The 25,638-nt window shown below is 37.6% G+C and overlaps 1 protein-coding gene across 1 annotated transcript in view; it reads left to right on the forward strand.

Moving 5' to 3' along the window:
• The window catches only part of LOC140170949 (cell division cycle and apoptosis regulator protein 1-like), a 46,824-nt gene that overhangs the window by 5,803 nt on the left and 15,383 nt on the right, over nt 1-25,638 (forward strand). Inside the window, 14 exon segments of the mRNA XM_072194143.1 lie at nt 5,316-5,407; nt 8,409-8,566; nt 9,025-9,117; nt 10,644-10,828; nt 11,683-11,800; nt 12,280-12,421; nt 12,932-13,241; nt 13,833-14,058; nt 14,803-15,086; nt 17,806-18,034; nt 18,945-19,022; nt 19,773-19,988; nt 22,513-22,704; nt 24,044-24,157. Coding sequence (XP_072050244.1) covers nt 5,320-5,407; nt 8,409-8,566; nt 9,025-9,117; nt 10,644-10,828; nt 11,683-11,800; nt 12,280-12,421; nt 12,932-13,241; nt 13,833-14,058; nt 14,803-15,086; nt 17,806-18,034; nt 18,945-19,022; nt 19,773-19,988; nt 22,513-22,704; nt 24,044-24,157 — 2,433 coding nt within the window. The 5' untranslated portion in view covers nt 5,316-5,319.

The following is a 25,638-nucleotide window of genomic DNA, read 5'->3' on the forward strand; positions in this document are numbered from 1 at the left end:
TAGTACCCCCTTAAATTGCTAATTCTATGTAATATGTATTGTGTTTGGGCCCCGGTCTAGGCGAATTTGGCTGACTAGCAAATGTGTTGACTAAGGTTTGCCTTGCATACCTATATCTAGACCATTTAAGGTTTGCAAATTGGATCAAGCACCAACACAAGTAATATTCTTTATTTACTACTCAAACTCAAACCTTGCAGTACCGGTATATTGACCTTTAAGCTGATTTATGAGGACAAAACATTTGTATTTTTGATGACAGTCCAGTCGGCTATTTGTTTTGGTATAGTCAATGAATAAATACTGCCCTCAATTTTATTACTTTTTATTTTTTTATTTTCACCAATTTTGGGGCATAAATCTACGCTTTTTCTCGCATTTTGAAGTTGCCATCTTGCATTTTGGTCAAAAATTGTGTTTTTTCTCTAAGCCTAATAGTAGGCCTGTTATTGACACATGATTTCTAATTCAACACTTTGTTGGGGGAAAAAGGAAAATATGACAATCGACACGTGTTGAAACTCATCATATAAATGAGATTTTAAAATGCTGAAAAAAGTCGATAGATTAGCTTAAAATCACTTCGATGTAAGTTACGATTGTCGACTTCGGTGTAAACATACTTCCTGGTTCTACTCAGGGTTCGGTTTTTGCCGTTGCCGTTGGCAAAAACTGGCAAAAACCTGTTTTTGCCTGGTTTAAGGGATGGGTTTATATGTGTGTAAATGGAGGAGAAATGGGAGGATTTTGGCATGTTTGCTGTTATTGTTTGCCTAGCAATATTGATCACAAGTACACAATTGATGGTGCATATCAAGGACCAAACTCTATAGTTTTATATTTGAGCACGATCACTTCTGTAAGGTCATGGGAAATTATGTAAATCGGCTTTTATATTTGATGTTGCATATCGGCTCACGCACTATTTTTTTGTACCCAGTATTTCACAAAGTCCCTGTACTCTGATGACCCTATGACTTTTTGCTGGTATGTTGAGCACTGTAATCAATTAATTATAGTACTTACCTCCTACTTTAGGAACATGCATATGCCTTACTGTATGTCGACCATGTCAACAACCCAGTGTAGTTTTACATGGTTGGAAAAGTCTATTTCCTTTAACTATTTTGCTAATCATAATTCATAAATTGTTCAACTATTATAAAAAAAAGAGTTTTGCAACTATTCCGCCAGCAAGGAAACACAAATTTATGTGTATCCAGTGCGTTTAAATAGTTCAGTTTATTGTCAAGTTGTGCCTCTATACGCCATATTTACGGAATTGATGATACGAGCTGATCGGAATTTTTGAACCCAAATTTCTTGAAATATACATTACCTTTTTAACTTCTCGCCACGAAATTGGATTCATAAGAAGGTCAAATACAAGCTTTCCATTATGGCTGGTATCATCATCTCGATTGGTGTCTTGTGTTAGTATTATTCCATATTTTGCTGGTAGAAGTTCAATGAAACCCTCCATAATTCAAGACTTCTGTCACTTGTGTTATAAACTCGATGTGTTTACTATATTGTCGCTCGGGTCCGCGACTAATCGCAGAGGACCGGTCTATCATTAGCTATTCTATACACTTTTCAATAGCCTTATTGTGATGTTTGGGAGTTTTAAAAGCCGAGCCATGAACAAAATATAATCACGAGCACCGGGGCATCAACTTTAGAGGTGACGGTATGTGCCTGTCAATATATGCCCCTCTTTTGAAGCCGACTATACCCGATGACCAGGCACCTTCAGTTTTCAAAATATTATACCCAATGACCCTTTTTCATTTTGATTGTACATAATGACCCTTTTTTTATAAAAAAAAAAACCCAACGTTTATTACTGATATCCTACTTACTTGGCGGCTTGTAGGCACATATACCCATCAATTCTAAAGTTGAGTGCCCAGGGGCGGCGCATACTGCGGGCCAATGAACAATGAGATAGTGGCTTTTCTGATATCGCTTTGAGGAACTGTTGAAGTATAAATCAGCCAACGGGTAGGTGTGTCCAAATTGCACATCTTGAATTGAGACCAAGACATGCTGTTATTTCAATTGTTATACCATTCCGGTTGGTTTATTACCTACCATTGCCTACGAGATGCAGTTCTAAGGTGACAGAGGGACAGGTCTGCAATTCGATTCCACAACCATTCATACCTTTCATCTGTTTTATTGTATTATCGTGCGAATTGCTCCGTGGTACCTTACGGGTACCTGAATTTTATTTGAATGAAGATGACTCTGTCATGCTCGACGTCATATTGCATAATTTCTATACAGTACATGTATATGCAATAAACCAACCAGAACAGTATAACAATTGAAATAATAGGCAGTTCTAAGATAGGTTAAGAAGAATATAACGTCACAATTCTGTATTATTATTCAAGGTTGTAACGTGTGTCTATGCTGTCATGTAGGCCTACCTGGCAACAGACCGCCCCGTACAAACAGATGAAATTTGTAGAAAAGCGTGATTATGACAAAAACATTAAAAAATGATACTTTGAGGTATTGTTTTTTAATTTTTGTATGGCAGATCATACATACACATGTGCTGAGGTCAAAAAGGTAAAAATTTTGTTTTTGACCCCTGACTCACCTGTCATTCCAAACCACCCCTTAAACAGGCGAAAATGGCAAAAACTCACATATAGTCACTCAAATATTAAAAAGTAACACAGAAAGCACAAAATTTTTAATGAATCATTCAACACATTTTTTGTCTCATCAAGTCCTTAAAACGAAAAAAATTTGAATTTGAAATATGCCACATTTCGGGGAAATGCACTTGAGCAATGAAAACGCATGCCTTGAATTTCTTAATATGTTACTTATAATTACAAAATCAGGCCTTGTTACACTCAGGAAACTATTTTTGTAACTTAATAATTTGTTTTGAGATGAAAAAACTGAACTACCGTATTTCGTCAAATAGTCCCCCCCCCCCTCAAATAAACGCCCCCACCACTTTTTTCAACCAAGATGTTAAAAAAATTCTGATATTTCCATGCTATCTTGTGTAGTAAGCTTATCAAGTTACTCACATGGTTGATGATAATAGCAGCAATAAATGGCGAAAATCTGCATCGGCAACCCGGAAGTGAACCAAAAGTCAGTGTCAAAAGTTCATACTTCGTCATTTTAAGCGTGACTTTTAAGCTTACCTAATGATTTTAACGGGAATTGTCATGCTAAAAATGACCTCTAATAAGCGTTTATTGTTTATTTGACGAAATACGGTATATAAATCACTTTTTTAGTTTTTGCCATTTTTACCGGCAAAAACTGGCAAAAATTGTTTTTGACCGCGGTTTAAACCATGTTTTTTCCACCTGCGACACATACGACAGTCGATAAGGTCATGTTTTTTATACTGGGCATCTAAAAAAAGGTGGCTTTGTTGCATTCTTACTCATCAAGACGTAGTTTGTTTATTTGATATTTATTATAAGCTTGATATTTATTTGATATTTATTATATTCTGTTCCTTAGACATTGGCCTTTCAATTTCTGAAACAAAAATTTATGATTTTCCTTTTTACTAATTACTGTAACTTCGTTAAGTCTAATAATTAGTCAGGGTGGCTCATGTGGCGGAGGATCACATTGCTGTACAATGGTGATTTATACAAGTTGTCTCAATAAACATTATTGATGGATTTCTACTTGTTTCTGTACTTGATCTCAGCCAAGTGATATCACGTTTAGCATTCACTGCCTCAGTCTTTGTTAATTAGACAATTAAAAATTACTATTACTTGTTGCTACAGTTATAAAGTTCATTGACCTCTATGCATTTGAATAGGGATTTATCTTATAATATGAATTTGGTTAATTTTTTTCAAACCTGATTTTTTGGCATATTTGTAATGTTTACACATGTCACAACTTGCACCTAAATGGAATCAGCCAAATTTGTTGTGTTTGTAGATAAACAGAGCAAAGTTCGACATAAAGTCATAATTCAAGAAATTATGACTTTATGTCCGACCATAGAACTGCGTGTTAAACGGCCAAAATAACAAGCAGTGTTTCTTTCACGTTACCTCGTTATTTCAGCTCAAAATGGACAGAAACCATTCCCGATCATTATTACTAGTATTATTTTAGCATTTTGAGTATATAATGACAAATTTAAAATTGGAAGGAAATCGTACATTAAGCCTTTAAGTAAACTAAAAACTAGTAAAACATAGAAAGTTTGCGACAAATCTGAAAGAGCGCCCTCACGCTCAATTTTGATCCAAAAAGTGCATTTTTACGAAAACGCTTTGTCGAATTCTCTGTTAACTTTCAAAACTGGATTGTTGAGCTTATTTTACATCTCTAGAGTTACATATCTCAATCATAAAAATTTGCATCTCCAGTGCCAAATAAGGGGTGTTTTGAAGAAATTTGTATAAATATAGATAGATTTTTGACCACCCTGTATCTACATAATTGAAGTACTTGACTGCCATAAGTTCCATATGACAGGGTGGGCAATTTTAAACATTTGTCAAACATCTTGGTTGAAAAAAGTGGTGGGGGCGACTATTCGAGGATATTACAAGAAGCCAATTTTTGCAATTCTTGTAATTTTGTTGACGAGAATCTTAGCAAGAATGGATTCTCGCCGAATTTCTGACCCTGTCACGTTCATATGTGACTTCTACCACAACTGAGCCGGATGTCGCCAGTGCCACTATTGAGATATGCTCCATCGAACTTAACAATAAACAATAGGAAAGAAAGGATTTATTGACTGTTTTATTGATTTTCACTACTTAAATGTCAAGTACTATAGACATGATATACATCATTTTAAAGCTAATTTCAAGCAGAATATTTTGGTTGAATATCTCAAAAATGATGATTGGCGACATCCGGGCTCAGTTGTGGCGAGGAGTCACATATATCAAAAGCATTACATCAAAAAATATACAAAACACGATACTTATGGAGGAAAAGGCTGGAAGACTAAAAAGGCCGGAAAGTTAGCCTTTCCCTAAAATCAAATGAAATTAAAACAAAACAAAGCAACATAACTTAACCACAAGACAAGGGAAGGGGAAGTGCTCACGGAAAAGATTAATTATATTTAGAGATAAATTTTGTTATATTCTAATGATGATTTATTATAAATCTGCTGTAATCTACTGATTAATATGATAACAAAAAGTTAACAAAGTAGACACTGTTTACTTGTGAAAGTAAATTTGTGTTCACTTTTCCAGGCAGATTTGACTGGTTCTAAAGTTTTAATGATTTAGTTACTTATTCACTAATATATAAATTGTAATTTTAAATCTCTTAATCTGCAGCAACATGTCCCAGTTTGTCGGTGGAGGGAGAAAAGATCCGCCATGGTCTCAACTGGCTGCAGCACAAGGAGGTTCACCAGCAGTATCATTAGGTATGTTGTCTCACTATTACTAGGGATAACCATCAAAATTTCATGTTGCCCCTATTGCTACAAAAGATTGTTTTCTGGATAGAACTCACCAATAGAAGTATTTTGGTGGTTAAATGGTCAAAATCGGTCAAAAACTTTTCGAATTATGAATTTTCAAAGTTTCCCATTCTGACCGGTCATTGGAGCGAAATAAAATGACAAGGTCCAAAAATATCAATTGGGAGCAAAATTGGCATAAGCATATATTTACCTTTATATATTTCTTTATTTTAACATATGCAAACATCAAACAAGCATATTGTGACAGTATCAAAAAGGATTCTTATGACACTTTACTAGTCAATGGCATAAATTATTTTTTCAAACCGAGGCATTGAAATCATGCATTTAGCGAACATTTGCCAAAAATCATCCAAGATGGCCGATATGGCACAAAATCAAAATTGCACTAAGTCCAGGTAAATTTTTTTTCACAACCAAAAATGTCAATGTTATTGGGTTTAATATGACCAATTAGTAGGCGTATGCAAATTAAATCTTAAGTGTCATTGAAGGTCATTGACTCATTCACAACAATAGAGGTTATCCACTTCACTCATCATGCTCATGTGTGACTTCTAACAAAAGGTGCTGGTTCCCGTAGTATTCCTCATTCAAAATAATTCAATACATGACCTCGGAGTTACCTGCATGAATTTCGCGGGCTATTTTGAAACAGTTACGGTTGCTCATTCAGGTACTTCTTTTGAAAGTTCTAAACAAGGTATAGCCAGCAGCAAGTTGTACACGTATCTATAAATATAAGAAAACGTTTAGGGTTGAAATCAGGTGAAAAATACATCGAATGGGCACGAAACTTCACATTTATGTTCAGAAAGGTGTCTTCTTAGCATGATTCGAAAGGAGTATGGAAATTCCAAAGGGAAGCTGGTGATTTAATTTGTAACTCGAGATCTACTTGTTCAATTTTTTAACCTTTTTACAGAGAGTATGATAGAGGTATTACTGGCAACTCTGCCAAATTACAGCTCAGTAGGCCACGTTTTTCACCTGAAATTATTGACATGAATATTTTGTGCCCTTCTTGAGCAGTGCTGAACTCAGCCACTGGCAATTAAAGCGCACTGTGGCGATGGACCAATTTTGACTCGCACTTACAGGAAAATGAAATAAGTTATGTTGCTGTAATTTGCAAGATAATTGGCATTAACTTCCCCAATGTTTACAGAAAAATATTGAAAAATAAAAGAATGAGATCAATTTAGAAATGTCTGTGCAAGCCAGGCTTCCCGTTAGTGTCGTCATTGCGTCCAGGCGTATTTTACAAATTTGGGCGCTTAAGTTCACATGGCTAATCAAGTATTTTAAGCGTCCATGTCACATGCATGTGGACGAGACAAAACTTCAAATTTTATCATTAATTGATGATAAAAATCAGAAATTTTATTCTTTTATATTTTTAAGATAATAAAAGCCCCAAAATTTTGACCCACCTGCTGAGAATTGAAGTAAATTCTGCAATATTTGTAAATGCAACGTAAGGCAACCGTGCACTTTTGCATGCTTTCGAGCGATCCCTGTTTGATGGCTTGGGAAGTCCCGATTGATTTGTTTATATGCAAGCACGTGCCGCTAACGTGCGGTTAATGTTTATTTAATTATTTATCACAACCTGACAATATTCAATTTTTAATATTTTAAGTTTATTTTCTCATAAATAATCTAGGTTTCCTTTATTAGTATTATTGTTACGATGAATAAAAGCAATTTTAAAGACAAAATCAAAATGATAACCACTTTTTGTATTATTTGTGGCAGCGCATGTTTTAGTTTTTGTAGCATCAACAACGCGTTAATTTAAAAAAGAAATGCGGAAGTGAAAGTACGAACGAAAATTGCTCAAGATTGACAGACTTAGCTCATGTTTTTGCACCTGTTTTTGACCACGTTTCGGACCAAAACTGACACAGACATGAGAAAAATTATCATAGCGAATGGAGATGGAATATCACGGCGAAAATGCACTTTTATTTTTTTGTAACAATCAACATTTGATGAGGTGTAGACCCGGGCGAAAATGCACTTATATTTTTGTAACAATCAACATTTGATGAGGTGTAGACCCGGGGTACGTGTGTATCGTCATAATCGTGAATTTCAGATGGGCGCTTTAAAATCTGTCTGGACGCAAGTTTTTGCAACCTCGTCAGCAAACTTGCGTCATTACGGACGCACATTTTAAAACCTTAACAGGAACCCTGGTGCAAGCAGTGCACAGTTGAGCTCCCTGCATGTCTATGGGAGTGTTCTAATCAAGTTGATGGTTCATTGGTCATCCCTACTATTACATATTGATTGTAGTAGGTAGATATGGCCAAGGGGATTGAGTGACAAGAGGCTCCTTGTTGAAGAGCTTTTCTTTCTGTTCAATTAATTTTATGACTAGATGCAAGGTTCGATTTACCTTGTGTAGTGGAGCAAAATGCTCCCTATTTTGGACAACCTGCTACACAAATATCAGCTTGTATAGCAATATATTACAATGTATGCTAATATTATAAGAACATCATCTAAATAATATTTTGGCTAAAATTGCTATACAAGTTTTTCAAAATGTAAATCGAACCCTGACTAGATGTATAAATGAATGTGGTGCTAGCTAATTGAGGCTTATCCTGAAAGCTGTCTCGTTCTCATTAAAATGATATTGAGAGCACAAAATGGTAGAAATCTACCACAAGAAATGTAAAATGCAGGCTGGGAAATAAAGTGAATATGCCTGTCACCAAGTGAATATATGCCTGTAAATGTTGCCGGGGAGGGAATGATATGTCCCTATGACATTTGTTGAAATTGTTGCCCAACTAATGTTTCCCTTGTTTCCAATTTGAAATATTCCGACTTTGGCATTAAAGTGGATCTGAGTTGATCAGGTCATCAGGCACATCTCCGCACATCGCTAGTATTTCCCATAAATTGACAATTGTTCTTGTTTTTGCAGCCCCTCCTGGTATGTTGGCTGGTGCAGGTGCTGTTTATGGTCAGATAAGTTCGGCCAGTGCTGCATCAAATGCCGCTGCATTTCAACTGCAGCAACAGCAGTCACAGCAGGTCTTACAGCAACAGCAAGCGGCAGCGCTTCAACAAGTCAACCAACAGGTAAGTACCGACATGCCAAAATGAACAATATATTAGTTATTACTGAAGAAAAGGGCTGCTGCTCCTACACATTCACATGTACACATGCATTACATTTACACAATACACCCACCTATGTGTCGCCATCTTTCAAAGGACACTAAATTTGAATTCAGAAGGTGAAATGGGCATTGGGCATAGACTATCCCATGGGGGGAAATTCAGGTAGAATTTGATAAAACAAATGACAAAAACAAATTTCTGTCAGTACCTTTTCCCCTCTAACAGGGCAAATCCTTAATGACAAGGAACAGGTGGAACGGCTGGTTATATGAAGCTCAAATGTGGCCACAATCCAAATGATGGGAACCCTTTGCTGTTAGTAGCTGGTACTTTTCTACAGGGAAATTATAAAAAAGGAAATTGATTTTGCAAAGTATTACAAGTTTTGGTATTGCTTGTTTATGTGTGTCTTTTAGATCTCTATGGCCCAGGCAGGTCTTGGAAGAAGTTCAGCACCAAATTCAGCCCAGCAAGTTACCATCAGTTACTCTGCAGCACGCCCTGCACAGGCAAGGAGAGCTTTTCTTTATTATTTTTGTGTATGAAGGGTATAAGTTAGCTTTTTGACACATATGGATATGATATTGTGCCATTCAAATTAACTCTTTGCATATAAACAGATTAATCAGCTTCATATATATATTAAGGGTATACGATGTATTGTTGGTCGAAGCAGCAGAAAAAAAAGTAGTTCACAGCATCTTGCGAATGGTAGTGAGCTTTAGCAAAAAAATTGCATTGCTCTATTCATAGCGTGCGTGTAGAAGAATTCAAATATCACAGAAATACTTTTGTAGGTCCTGTGGTTCTTGAGTTATGTTGTAAAGAGGGCTGAAACAACAACACTTTTGTAAAACGTACATGACCATTAACAAAAATAAAGTAAGCAAGTTTTCAAAGTATATGATTTGTAGAATGAACTTTTGCAAAACATCAAAGCTTCACCTGATGTATGATGAATATTGACATTCAGTCTAAAGCAAGAGTGACCAGTTAGGAGCTTATAAATGGTTGATTTTCTGTTTGTTGACTTATATATATATTGACAAGTTGGCATGTGTTTACTGTTTACACCTCTGTTTGCATCAAAACTGCAGGGCAAAAATACCAATGCGTCTACATGGTTGAAATTGCATGAACTTTGGTCTCAATGGTTGAAATTGCATGAACTTTGGTCTCAATGCAAATAATACCAAAAATATGATTAAACTTGCCTACAGGTGCTGCGAGCGAAATAATATAACAAAATTAAGTTTAATTTTAATGCGATCTGCCATAGACACTTCTCTAATTTTAACTCTTTACACGCGGGTGTCGATTGCAGACGGCAAGTTTTATTTTTTTTAATTCTAAAATTTCAAATTTGTACATTTTCTTGACCATATTTGGAATCAGCATGAAAAATGCATTAAAATGAGTACAAACAAGCGTAGCATTGATTGATAGGTCTTGACATTTTGAGAAAATATCTCAAAACTTCAACTTTATATGTTGAATCCAATGGCAGTACACAGAGCATTAATGTGATCTGCCATAGACACTTCTGTATTATTTTGCCTTGTGGGAAACAAGAGAGGGCGCCCTGGATGCAAACATGTTATATCATAGGTCAATGTGGAACTATAATGAACCAAAATAGAGATGGAGTTGGAATTGGGTAATTTGGTTCTACACCCCCTAAATAATAAATTTTGTCACTAATTTTGCATTTTTCTCAAAAAATAACTACACACTGGTAACAAAAGTTATGTATAGGGGCAAGGAATCTAAGACAAGGGGTTCATTAAATACATGATAAGAAATGAGGTACAATTTAGCGGACAGCGGTACCTCTTTTCTTATCATAAATAACGTACCGCTTGTCTTGAGTCACTGAAATGCCAGTGTAGTAACTGGATTCCTTACCCTGTTAATATACATTACCTTTGTTACCAGTGTGTGTGCAAAATGTCACAAATTTATCAAGGGATGTAGTACTACCTTAATGATCAAAGTAAATATATAAGTTCATGGTTTTTTTGCTCCTCTTACACAGCCGGCCATTGTAGCAGCAGCTGGGCTTCCACCAGGCTCTAGCCAGTCACCGCAGCTGACTGTCAGCTATCCAGCCCCGCGATCTGCCCAAGCCAACCAGCCTAAGCAGAGGGTGTTTACCGGCACAGTCACCAAATTGCATGACACATTTGGTTTTGTGGACGAAGATGTTTTCTTTCAAGTCACGTAAGTAATCTAAGAGTAGATGGTGTGGGTGTGTTCTGATTTAAAATTACCACATTTTTGTCATTCATGTTTGAATATTTTACCAAACCACTTTTTATAAATTTTCAATCTTGTTACATAGTCTCAACTACTAAGTTTAGAATAGTAGTTTGTTTATGTAACTCATAACCAGGGTTGTAGCTATGGTGTACAGCGCTGGGCACCTCTGCCAAGGACTGAAGCTGGCCGCCCGTCACAATTTTTTTAAATTTTCATATATTATTTTAAAAATGATTTTTTCATCATAAAATTTTTTTTTTGGGGAGTTATATACTCCGGAGCTTATTCCTAAATCACTCCTGTTCACTAAAAAGATTGTGCCCCAAGCCAGCACTCTTGAATTGGATAGTAAAATTACGTGACACTTTACTTAGGCTAGCTACAACCCTGCTTATAACTGTTGAGAGACTGAGGCCATTCCATGAACTCATGATAGTAGACCATTCTAAAGCTCCCAAATGTCCTCGCAAATTTAACCAAGAATATATCATCGTTGATGCACATTTCAGTATGTGCAGCGGTGATGTGTGCATCAACGATAATGTACTTAGGCTAGCTACAACCCTGCTTATAACTGTTGAGAGACTGAGGCCATTCCATAAACTCATGATAGTAGACCATTCTAAAGCTCCCAAATGCCCTCGCAAATTTAACCAAGAATATATCATCGTTGATGCACATTTCAGTGTGTGCAGTGGTGATGTGTGCATCAACGATAATGTACTTTTAATTGGATTCTGGGAATGTAATAAAGTGGGTTTTTTTTTCATAAATCCACTTCAACTCTGAAATGTACTATTCTCCAATATTTGCAGGGCTTGTGTGAAAGGGGTCATGCCCACGGTGGGTGAACGAGTCCTGGTTGAGGCAGCATACAATCCCAATATGCCATTCAAATGGAATGCTACTCGTGTACAGGTCTTACCCAATCAGGTAAGTTAAGTAATATGCCATTTCCAAGTTACGCTATCATGTTGCATTGTGGGAAACATGAGCCATCCTTTGCAAACACATGCAAAACTTACTGAAAGTGGCAGTGGCATAAATATGAAAGCCAATGTTGCTGCTCAGCACTGCTCTGTGCTCATTGGCCAGATATTGTATCCTGTTCTCATGTCGGAGTGGTACTGCTTTGGGTAAAGCGGTGGTCAATATATCGGCCTGCCGCTGGTCATAGCTAGCGTTTCTGGTGCGACTAAGCAGTGAAGCAAAATGGTCGTCAGAGCAGCAAAGCGGCAAGCAGCAGGCATATAGTAAACTAGGATAAAGCGTAGGTACAGAGGAAGTTAGAAATGGTAATAACTAGATTTTCATAATTTCTGACTTGATCCGAGTAGATCAGATCATATCACAAACGACAAGTTAGCCCTCCATTTCTAAATCAATTCTGAAATATGATCTTACCACAACAGAATCAACCTTTGCTGAAAGGTCCACCAGGTCTTGGTCAGTCAGTTCTAAGCCAACAGCAACAGGGTATGAGCCCAGGTCTTGGAGGAGGGATACCGTCATTGATGGGACAGCAGCTTGGTAGTCATAGTGGTATGAATCAAGGTAAGTATTTGGCTAGTCAAAAAACAAGGGCAGCATCAAAGTACAAGTTTATCACCTGTTTACAAAGATAACATGCATATTGCCAACATTATCTAACTTTAGAACTACTGAACCGATACTAGGCTTGTTTGTACTTATTTCAATGCATTTTTCATGCTGATTCCAAAAATGATAATGAAAATTTACAATTTTGAAATTTTTGAATTAAAAAAAATGAAACTTGTCGTCTGCAGTCAACACCCATGTGGAGGGAGTGAAAAGCAAGTTTGATCACACAAATATGCAGATGAGAATTGTTGTAACAGTCAATTTGTATATTATCATTTAAACTTTGGTTCTGCAGTACTACATGCTCTATAAAAAAAGAAACAAGGAACTGAGGGTATGCCTTCTTTTAATCCCTCATAAAATTGTAGCGCTTGACAAAACATACACAATTGTATACAAACTTTAAACAACACATTTCATTAAATATTCTATTTTTAAAAATACATTTCATTTGTACACAAGGACAAGGTTTACTTCAAGCACCATCTAGAGGACAGACTATCACCCAACCAAGACAGAGAAGAGAGACTGCAGGAAGTTACCAGTCACGAGACCGTCGAGATGACAGAGACCGGGAACGAGAAAGGGAGAGGGAAAGAGAGCGCCAACATCGTGAGGCAGAACGCGAGCGCGAGAGAATTGAAAGGCATCGCAGAGAACGCTCTCCTGTGAGGAAGAGGTCAAGAGAAAGGTCACCCAGGAGGTCACCTAGAAGAACAAAACGATTGGTACCCAGATATGCTGTCAGTATTGCCAAAACATCCCTCAGTATGTAAGTATGCTCAGTGAATGTTTTCGATATCTTCTAATGTGAAGTACTCCTGGAACATAGCTTGTTTGCTAACCTCTAAATGGTGTATTCAGTTGACCTTTTCGATAAATCCCATAATTCCTTGCGGTTAGACCCGAGATGTCATCATTTGACGTCACGCCAACTTGCAATGCACAGTAACAATATTCGCTAAACGATGTGCGCAATGCGCATCTGCGTGATGTCAAATGACAATAGCTCGGGTCTTAACCGCAAGGAATTACCGAAAAGGTCAATTCATAGCATTTATTCCATACAGCTTCTGGAGCATAACATGTGAAGGAATCTCAATTTTGCCATATACATACAGTTGTATGCAGTGCCCTTTGACACGATTCTTATGGTTAACGAGACAGTCAAAGATGTTGTGGGAAAAACTAACCAAAGGCCCCAAAGTCAATTACCTTGGGTGCCCCACCCCATATGTTTGCTTTGCTGCCCTCAAAATTTGTATCTTTAATTTGAACAGATTTTTGTTTTGTGTTTAGAAAAACAATGACTGAATGATATGTCTAAATCAAAGCTATTATTTTCACCATCTTTTCCAAGCAGACCACAGGTAGATGTGATCGAACTTCGTAAACGCTACGCCAACATGTACATTCCCAGTGATTTCTTCATGAGTAATTTCCGATGGCTGCAGGCATTTCCGCTGCACCGTCCACTACTGCTCGGCAACCCTTGCACATTTCATATTATGAACAAGGAGGTGGAGCCATTGGGGAAGCGAGAAAATAGCCCTGAGCCGGCTGATGCCAGTTATTTGTACAGTGCCAAGGTGAGGTTGTAGATTTTTACCTCCTAGAATACACATAGCAGGAAGGGCAATTCACTATTATAACTTCAACTACCCCAATCAAGTAGGGTCAGGGCTGTGTTTAATAATAAATAAATCCAAAATAAATAATAAATAAATTTGGGGATTTATGGTGCATGATGTCAACCACAGGCCTCTGGACACTTTCCAGACTTTCGCTGACCACTGACCAAAGACACCTTATAAACAAATAAACGGCATTCAGGGATGCAGCGTAATATAGGTGCAGTCCCCTAGTCAACCCACATATAACCATCGCAACTAGGATCAGTTCCCCAAGTAACGTACAGGTACAGTTAGGCAGGGGAATTTCAAGTTTGGTCAATTGTTCTCACAAGAACATTTTTTCAACCACACCGGTCCTTGAACTCAAGACTGCTCACACTGAAGTCTGATGCCATATCAACTGCGCTAAATTGACTGCCAAGATTAGGTTAAAGGTTAGGACTATGGAGTGGAGTTGCGACCACTAAAGAAACCCAGGGAAAAAAGTGTCAGCTATGATGAGCTGAAACCTCATTGCTCACTATTGTGTTCATGTGGCCTTTTCTCTATCGCTAGACTCAAGGTAAGCTCCCTCTCTTGACACCCACTTTAGATGATGACCTTTTCTAATGAAAATTGTTGTTTGCTTGACACCACATGGATTAATTACCAGGAAATGGACCTATTACTCATTTACATCCCTTGTTCTTTCACCAATAGGTAATGCTGATGGCTTCGGTGTCCCTTCAAGACCTCTTCAAAACTTGCTGTGGTCTTGCCGAGGACTCGTCATCTTCTAACTCGGATAATTTCAAACACCCTACACGTCTCATTCAGTTCCTCGTCGGGCAAAAGGGTAAAAATGAAGACATGGCTATTGGCGGGCCATGGTCGCCCTCTCTGGATGGGCTCGACCCGCCAATCGACAGCAGTGTGCTCATCCGCACTGCAAGCAGAACGACCAAAGCGCTGACAGGGATTGACCTGAGCTCTTGTACTCACTGGTATGTAGTAGACTCTTTTTTTTCTTGCTAATGTTTTACTAAAATATTTGTTCCCTCTCTGTGTTATCGTCACTTGCTATAACTTTGTTTTTACAGAGCTGCCATTTGCTTATCTTATTTATTTATTTATTTTTTATTATCAAACCTTTTTTTTTATTGTTAAACCAATTTTTTTTTTGTTAAACCATTTTTTGTCAAAATTATACCAATTGTTAGATATGTAACCGGTCTGTTCGTAAAGTAGATGGTATTCAATTTTAAGTGTAACAACAATGAATGACAATGAAATCACAGGTTAAATAAAACAAAAGGAGTATGGATAACTCCAGCTTCTTGGCTGCATAGCATACAACATCAGGTATTTATCTAAACAAATTTTATTCTTAAAATATCCTAAATATGCTGTCACCTTGTGGTTAATAATGTTAAACAAATATGTTGATATATTACGTCATCCAGTTAGGCCAAACATTGTATCCATAACCAACTAAAAGATAGTAAAAAAATGGAAGAGGGATTGAGGTTATTGTCTTAATTAAACTTAAAGCAGACATCATTATGGTATAAATAGAGCATCGCATGTTAGTTTCTGCCTGAAGTATTTGTAGACATTGTGAATGTTATTTGTATGAACTGTAGTTTGTAGTGTAGACACAACTGTCTGGCAACCCACCGGCTGTTGCCAAGTTAGTAAGTAGAAATAGATTTGCATAGTTAACCAATTTTGTGTAACAGAAACCATTGTGTTTGTGTATCAGTGTATATCATATTGACCATATAAGCATACCTTAACTGCAATCCATTACTTTTGCCTCAAAACTTGATCGATTTGATTAAATTGATAATAATAAATAATGACTTGATACTAACCAACCCTGCTTACTAAATGTACATTGGAACAGTACTACCTCAATGGCTATGCAAGTATGCAATCTGCAAAGAAAAAGATTAAAAGAATGTCAAAATTAAGGTCAAAAATGTCAAGCGAAGAAAAACAATTAACTTGGGTAAACATTAATAGTTAAAACTACATGTTTTTTCCCAATTATGCATGTTGTTTTTTTTATTTGTTTTGTTTTTTTATCAAATGAGAAAATATTTCTGCTTAACATTCCTGATAAGTGCTATGCCCCAATATCCTGTGCTGTTCATTCACAATCAAAACGATGTCGATATCATTTTACATTTTCTGTTTGTTTTACAACTGCATGAAAATCGTACGTGGCATGTAAATATATCAATATATAATTGTATTCCGCATCTGTCGGTTTTCATTTACTAACACATTTTGATCGGTGAGAACTTGTTTGTTTTGAATGTTAAGTTAGTATGATGTTCACCATCACGCTGTCGTTACTCTCTGAACAGCTGTTCAGGGACTCCCAGCATAGTTGGTAAAAGTGTGGACAAGCTGTCTCTACTCCTATTGGTTGCTGCTTGTTCAGGTGTTTGTTTGTTTGTTTGTTTGTTTGTCCTCTTCATCATTTCTTTCTCATCCCCTGTAGATAGCAAGTGAACACTTCACAAAATTACCCTTCCTTTTCGGTTCATCATCAGCTTCCTCAAGTTGGACGAATTCCTTTTCATCACATGCTGTGCTTTGCTTATTAGAACGTAGTAATTCCTCAGAATTTGTGACGGTGCTAGTTGTAACTTGCGCCGTATTATACATATCATATTTAAGTTATGTGTCAGCAAAATAAGCTAAGAGATAGTAAGAGCCCAGAGGGTAGTTAGAGATAGCTTATGACCTTTTCATAGTTATCCATGAAGGTTACTTGGATTATTGATACTGAATACTATAAAGCATGCGGGATCATGTTCAGGGTCAAATTTAAACAAAACCGACCAAAATTTAAAGCATATCTTTTCCGACTATATTTGTAACAGTTTGTTCAAGCTGTCATTAAGCTCAAGAACGACAAGTAATTCGGAGCATAAAATACAATCTTTGGGCTTTACAGGGTAGCAAATGGGCTATTCCAGTTGAGTCACCCATCACACTCCCTTTGTGGAAGATAATAAGTCATGTCTTCCATAGGGGGTGCATGGATTTCAGCTGATATAGCCCAAATCACCCAAAAATTAAGGATATTTGTTGCAATGTAGCTTAGTGAATGGTATTCATCAAGCAAGTCCATAGTTGTTTGGTTGTTTTGCGAGTATTTTTCACTTCTCTTAATTTGAGCTGGTATCTTCTGTAATGGGAAGCAAGGATAGTAAAGCATTACGTGTTCATTCGTTGATTGGTCATTCCTTTGATTGGTCGTTCCGTTGTCAATATTTGTGTGTTGGTGACACATCCACATGGCATTGTGTGCTGTTAAAGATCACTCCATATGGGCACATGTATATAAATCTATCTGATGGATATAGGCACCACAATTATTTGCATAATTTGGATATTTGTTGATAGAAATGCTTCCATTAATACTCTGTACTAATATTTTGTTTACACTAAATGGTGTAGGACCTTCCAATCAGTTTGCATAACATCCACGCTATCAATTCAATTTCGTACATCATAAAACCACCAAGAAATTGAGATCAGCGAGCAATGTTTAAAGAAATAAAAAGCCCAGAAGTTTATGTGTGTGTGTGTGAGTATGCTATCCTATTGTATGTCCTGTTAGCTATTATCTGTTGCGTGTGATGTAAGGCTGTCTGGCTTATGCCAACTATTGATAACTATAACCCTTCCAACCTTACTCTGTGACAGGTACCAGTTCCTGGAGATACGGTATCACCGTCCCGAGGAGACACACAAGGGCCGCGTGCTGCCAGCCCGTGTCGAAACAGTCGTTATTTTCGTGCCGGACGTTTGGCATCTTTTACCCACCAGGGTCGAATGGGAGAGCACCGTAGCAGCTTACAAAATGGAGCTAGCGGAGAAAGTGGCCAGCATCGGGGAGGTGAAGAAGGCGTCGTCATCGGCAGAGGAATTACAGGCACTGCATCACTGCTATTTTTTTTACCATTTATATTAACAACGACACCCACATGTCACACATATACACACATACATTCTGTTGCCTTTTACTGTGTTTTTATGCCTCTTTAGTTTTTGTCTGTGGATAAATAGCTCGCACTACAAAGTCATGGCGGAAGAGGATTTCAACTTTAGAAAAAGATATTTTAAAATCAAATTGTAGTAAGGGTAGGGGTATTAGAAGTTTGGGCCATATAGAAAGAAAGCTGTGGACTGGTCAACCTGCCATTGTTGTATACAGTGACGACGTCAGATCAAAACACTCTCGTAAATAATTCCACCTAGATCGCTTAGTACCGAGTCTCCATGACGATCGTTTCCCTTGTTCATCCCAAGCAGAAGAAACCCCAAGCCTTGTCCACACACTGATATACACAAACGCATACAAACAAACACACAGATACATACATACAAACCGATTTGCAACCAAGATAGATGAGTTTTAACAAAAAGCACTTTTTGTTCCAGCACGAAGGAGGAAATCAGGTAACCTGTACACGGTTAACCTAGCAGTACAGTAGCGGGGAATCCCCATATTGTCTTGGCGTCCTTTCGTCATGCTAGATGCGTCCGGCCATTGGTTTTTTATTATTATTACTAGCATGCTTTGCATCACTCTGTCGTAACAAAAATTAAAATATTAATAAAAACAATTGTGTATATCATAAAATAAGTTCTGGCAAAGCATGTCACACATTTAGATCATTCACTCCGCTTAACTTCTGAGATGGGACGATTAAGCATTCAACTTTAGGTTTATGCTACATGTAATAGTTTTTGTTAAGAACTTGCTACACTACTTGTCTTTGGGACATGTAGCTCCATTATGTGGTTCCTAATGCATTATTTGGCTTATTTTTCTTATTTAGGCTGATGAGGTGGAAGGAGAAGGCAACACAGACATGGTACCAACTAACTATAAATTGCTGGATCCTAAGAACATGAAGGTAAAATTAAAGGAGTTTATCAGGTTGTATTTATGATGCGAGTTGACCTCCAGGAAACTGGGCCGGTTCACGAAACTTGGTCGTAAATTGACAACAGTTTCAGTACAGATCATTGATTTGTGATCAATGATCATTGATTTGTGATCAATGATCATTGATTTGTGATCAATGATATGTACTGTAACATCAAACACGGATTAGAAAAATGCAGTGATTTATAGTAGACATTGACCCACAAGCCTCGCACACTTTACAGTTGTCGCTGACACTATGGCCCCATATATCATTCCATAAACATTTAACAACAACACAGAGACTTTGCAGCTTGGAGAGCACACACCCAAGATATTCCACAATTGGCTTTGCAACCAGGATCAGCTACCTTCGTTCAGGTTACAATAAGACAATTAGCAGTAGGTTCCTTGTCTAGGAAGTTTCAAGTCAACTCAATTTTTACACATAGCGCATTAAACCACCACCAGGGTTTCTAACCCGATAGTCAAACATCTTATCGATTGATAAGATAACTATGAGGCATAAATTGTGTACTTTCCTTTTGATTTGTGGATTAATAGGTGTGTTCAAGAATGGATGAGACAATTTTCAAAATTCTGAAAATATGTGTTGGCTGTTTTATTTCTAAATAACATACTTTTGGTTCCGGCATTAAAATACCAAATGTAGCCACTTATGTTAGTCTGTTACATGTACCTTAGTAACCACACTCACATACATGTTTTCTCTTCCTAGGTGAATGAGCTACGCCATGAGTTAGAATGTCGCAACCTCAACTCCAAGGGACTGAAGTCCCAATTGATAGCACGTCTCACCAAGACCTTGAAGGCTGAAGCAGAAAATGAAGAGTCTGTAGCGGAGGCTGAGAAGGAGGCTCAGGAAGAAGCAGCAGCTGTAGCCGCAGCGGAGGCAGAAGAGGAGGCAGAAGAGGATGAAGAGAAAACTAAAGAGGTAATTTAATTACTGCAGAGTGCGGAGACTTACTAATTTGATTTCTAACTATACTCTGATCAGCTCATAATCGGTGGGACTCATAAGATTGTGGAACTCATAAGATTGTGGATTGATATAGAATAGCTTGGAGCAACACCTATATGTGAACTGCACTTTGCACACTGCTTGACTTGCGCACGCTTTTGAATGCGGACGCCATTTAGGACTATGCAAACGTGGTCCTCTGAATCCAATCTCGATCAACATACATATTTTTGTGTGTGTGAAATTTAACCTAGCAACTGCAGACGTTATATCCCACATACGATAGAGGGCGTATTTCAATACTTTAGACATGCATTTGCAGTCGTTTGCAGACCTCCAGAAACCGAGGACGGTCTCCCATTGCAGAGTGGGCCCGGTTTAAATGTGAAGTGCGAGTGTGCTGGCGAACACCTATGCACTCCCCTAGGTTAAACCACTGGCAAAAAATGCCCAACTGTAGTTTTGCATTACTTTTCCTTAGCAAAAACTTTCGGTTTTTAAAGTGCATTAATTGTCTATGATGTGTTTTATAATGCTATTTCTAACCTAGTAACACCATCCTGTGTGTTCACTAAATGCAAAAAAAAAAAAAAAAACAATAGGTGTGTCTTTGGTCACCCTTACAGTGCATGTTCATAAAATCATGCAGAAAAAAAACATTTTTCCCCCTCCTTTTTCTCTTGTTTTTCTTCTTTCTTTTTTTCTTTTTTATAAGAAATTATCCAGCAGAATCATTAAAAAGTCCGAAAATAATTGAAAAATCATTCAGGGGGAAAAACGCAAACCATATTACATTTCAAATCTCCCGTGAGAGCAGAGACAAACCTTTTTTGGGCCTTTTAAGGACCTGCCAAAGGTCATTGCAAGGCATATTCAATCCTTGGAAGAATATTCGTCAGACATAGAAATCCAAGCATCCATGCAAAGATATAAACACTTACGCACTGCCAATAAAACCTGAAATGGAAATGAGAAAATTGAAGCAAAGAATGAACGTAAGAGAACAGCCCAAAAGTTCGATGAAGCCCTATAAACGAAAGTCCTTTCATTAGAAGGCTAACCCCCTCCCCCCCTCTCCTCTAACGTAAGTGTCAAATATCGAAAATTCCAACCCGTATTCATTGGGCACAGGGTCGTCGCTATGGTCGATGGGGTTGTGGAGGGTGCGACATTGCTAGGATCACGCTTTAAGAAACAATAATTCTATTTTATTTTGAAATATTTTTCTTCATAAAAAATTAGGACTTGCTGGATTTTCAAGTAAAAAAGAATCAAAGTGCGGTACAGCTGCTTTAAAAATGAACTTACAAGTTGAAAGTTGCGAGTACCGCACTCTATATTTATTTGAAATCATTTTGAAGCAACCACTGTAAAATGTCAATATCGTACTTCAGAAAATACTAAAATTTTACAATTATATATTAAATCCTCAAAAAAGGATCATCTTTGACCGATGTTTTAACTACTTCTTTACAAACGTAATCGGAATTTTTGACCCCCTCCCTCCCTAACGAAAGGACTTTCGTTTATAGGGCTTCATCGAACTTTTGGGTTGTTCCCTAAGCATTTATGCCAGTGCTATTTGACTTTCTTTCAGTTTGATTACGATTTGATGATGATGATGAAGGCGATTCTTACCCTGTACGTGTAAATATTCAAATTTGAAATGATCAACAGATGCAATTTTTGACATTATTTTTTAAATATTATGATTTTTGTTAAATTTCATGTTCTTAAAATTACATTACTTTTTGAAATGTTTGGAGGAAATTACATACTGTTGTTATATCAATTCTTGAATAAAGAGAGCTTTCAGGATATTTTTTACATCACTTATTATAAAATTGTATTTTTTTTTGTTTGGTTACATTGTTATTTTATGTTATTCCTCTTTTCAGTTATTTTGTTTTGCAGGTTATTAACACCCGTTGCAATAACTCCTCATGTTTGTTAACATTGATGAAAATGGATTTGATTGATTGAAATTTGAAATTAATTACTTTGTAACTATTCTTTTACTAACTCAGTATACCATTGAAGTTAAATTACATTGTTTTTTGAAGGCATCCCAAAAAAGTGGGCTAAATTTTCCTTCTGTTTGACAATGGTTGAATTAGACAACAATCAGGGTCTTAGCTAGAAATTGAAATTTGCCCATCATTTTGATAAAATTGCCTGACCTAATTTGACCTTTAAAACATTTACCAGACTTCTATAGCCCATTGGGGTTCAAGCAGTTCAAATATGTGTTGCTATGGCCTTGTTTTGCAAATCTGGTCTACTAAAATGGTCAACAGCCTTTCTCAAAGCCTACTTTTATAATGTAGCATCTGTAAAAGGCATTAAATTTGCCCATCCCAGGAGCAAATTCCCTGTCTAAAATGATGGGCAGATGGGTGGATAGCTAAGACACTAACAACAATACAACACAACATTTAAAAAAATGGATTGCAATGATTGAAGAATAATTTGTGTGGTGTTCTTTTTTTGTTACCAGGATGAAGAGAGGAAGAGGCAAGAGGAGCGAGAGAAGCGTGAGCTGGAGCGCCGTTATACCTTGCCAGAGCATCCTAATATTGTAGTACATCCATCACCGACAGCTAAAAGCGGCAAATTTGACTACGCCTTGATCGCCACTCAGTGTCCTCCTGACTATCGTATTGAAGACAATAAGGAGCATTCATTTGAGGTAAGGCACAATTGTAAAAATAAAAATAAGTCTTGGTGCACTACACTGTAGTATCAGCACACTTCAACAATGATTTATTCCGCCATCACTAAGTTACATTGGAATCATTCTGCTTCAACAAGCGCACAACTTTAACTGTCCGCACTTAGACAGTACTTATCCCCTAACAGCTCCCGTTACACCTGGGTGGGGCAAAGCAAGTGAGGTGAAGCGTCTTACCCAAGTGCACAACACATCGGTGCTGCAGGGATTCCAACCCACGACCACAAGCTAGTGAAGCTAGAAGTAGCTGTTTGTAAAAATGGTTCAATTCAATATCTTGTATGTCCACCATTGGTGTCTACCACGGCCACACAGTGGTGCATCATTCTTATCGCTCATCCATGCATTTCCAATTGACAATTGAATAAAGCGTGCATTGTACCAGGCCCCTGACACTCAGTTCAGAAGTATGTTACTGCGTGAAGCGGCCATTGACCCTGTAATCGCGTATCCAGGAACTACCTGTCGCGTAGGCGCACTTGTATGCGCCCTATACGCGTTATTGATCGCGTTGGACTTGTGCTGGCGACGCGTTCATTAGCACCTCAGCACCCCATGGCAGCGCCCATACGTGTGTCAATTTGTGGTTCGCGGGATCTTTTTTTCAGGCTCTGTAGCGTGCAAATTTGGCTGGTGCGTTTTTACAGTCTACCGTGTGATTGTACCAGCACTTGGGATAGTCGGCAGGGGCAACTTTTAAAAATGCACCAACTTTCATATACTGGTATCAATCTTTGTTAATTTATTGGAGCTAACAAGATTCTGCACACTACCTTATCAATCAAATTGTCATAACAAGATCAGGTTTTGGTGTAGGACAGGTTACGTAAGTGCAGACTCTCTTTATTTATGGGTGTTTACTTGTATCAGATATTGAACTCCGTGCAAGTTAAGGATACAGTGCCTTTTAAAAGAGAATATGATATGAGACAGCACAGGCAAAAAATGCTAATTCATAAGAAATAATTCTCACCCCACTTAGGGGAAATTGGGAATCATCAATGGCCGCCATTCATGTGCCAGCGAAGATGATAGTTTCATGATCAGTTTGAGAATGGAATTTTTGAAAATGGCTTTGACTTTATCAACTCAAAGTTCCAAAAAAGATCAAAGGAAGCAATCCTTCAAATACGACTTTTGGGGTTTCAGAATACAGTTTTGTGATCTCAAAGGTTGGCAGGTCTGAATGTAGTTTTAACTTAGTTTGGGTCCAAAATTCCTGTTGATGTTCTTTACGCATTACGCATTGAACATACATAGCCTAATTGTTTTTGGTTTTTTTAATTTTTTCATTTAGGTGTCGCTGTTTGCCGAGTTATTCAATGAGATGCTGCAGAGAGATTTTGCATTTGCCATTTACAAGGCTCTATTGAAAGCACCTGAAAAAACGAAAGACGACAAGAAAGATAAGGTTAGTATTACATCATTCCAGATGAAATCTATACAGCCCCCTATGGAAGACATGACCTTAATCTAGACTAATTCCAATCAGCCGTCTACACTTCGCATGTACCGTGTATGCTTCTGGGAGTGACGACTGATTATCTTACAGCCAATATCATGACGGACTTCTGAAAACTATTCAATGCGACTTCAGTTGTGCGCCAGAAGCGCGACTGACTAAGCGGCGCCACAGACTATTGCTGTACCCGCATCCGCTGTGACAAGATCGCGCTCTGAACTTCTAAAAACAACAAACTCGATCAAAAGGTCAATTTGGACACAACTGCGCATGCTCTATGCCACAGGAATCCTGTTGCAAAATCCGTCACTTTTTTTCCATGTAGTTTTCTCAGTCGTCAATCCAGACGGTTGACGACTGAGGGCAGCAGTCTAACCTTAATCTCCCACACATGGGAGTCACCCATTCAGGTTGGTAACCCCATTGAAATTCACACTCCCTGTTTGGGAGATTATGGTTATGTCTTTCATAGGGGGTGTATGGATTTCAATTGGAATATCCAATTAAATCTATTTAGGTACCACTGACAGGTTGGTGCCAAGATAGCTATTAACCCCCCCCCCCCTTATCTTCTAAAGCGCCTTGTGGTTACATGCAATATTAGGCATATCAGGGGTGTGAAATCTCCTCTTTTAAGCTGAATTCTCTTTTTGATTTTAGCTTTTTCTTTCATTTTGAGCATATTTCAGTGCTTTTCCTCTTTTTTCCTCTTTTTTTTTTTTTTTTCCCTCCTTTTTCAATAGAGGTCACTCACACCCCTGGCATATGTATTATTATTGTATTGTTACATTTAGACATGGCCTTGGGCTTTAGTTTTCAAAGCATTCGTGACACTAAGTGGCCTTGGTCCTTGCCATTGATTGCTTACTGACCTTGAAAGTAAGCACCCTTTAAAATGCAAATGTCAAGGCCTATTAGTAACCCTTTTAACTCTCTCCACTGGTGTCGACTGCAGACGACAAGTTTCAATTTTTTTCAAAATTATAAATTTTCATGACTATATTTAGAAGGTTTGGAATCAGCATGAAAAATGCATTAAAATAAGTGCAAACAAGCCTAGTATTGGTCCAGTGGTTGTTAAGATAGCTCTTGATAATTTGATAAAATATCTCAGAACTTGGACTTTACATGTATTGAAACCTATGGCCAGCATGCAGAGCATTAAAATACAAGTATTTTCAGTTGTAACTGATGATGGGTTCCTGTTATAAATCCCTATTACTTTATGATGTGTATCAACTGTAAACCATCCATGAGAAAATGTCTTTATGGTGCATTGAAGCCTCCGCTAGATTTGCAACTCGCCAATCATTATAGCTCTGTGTGAGATGGTTTGTATGTTCCACAAACTAGAAACATGCTCAAAAATATCAAAACAACATTTTTTGTAAGTATAAACAATATACATTTACGCTTAATTTGACCTCACA

Source organism: Amphiura filiformis, chromosome 15 (assembly GCF_039555335.1).
Source record: "Amphiura filiformis chromosome 15, Afil_fr2py, whole genome shotgun sequence".
Lineage (NCBI taxonomy): Eukaryota > Metazoa > Echinodermata > Ophiuroidea > Amphilepidida > Amphiuridae > Amphiura > Amphiura filiformis.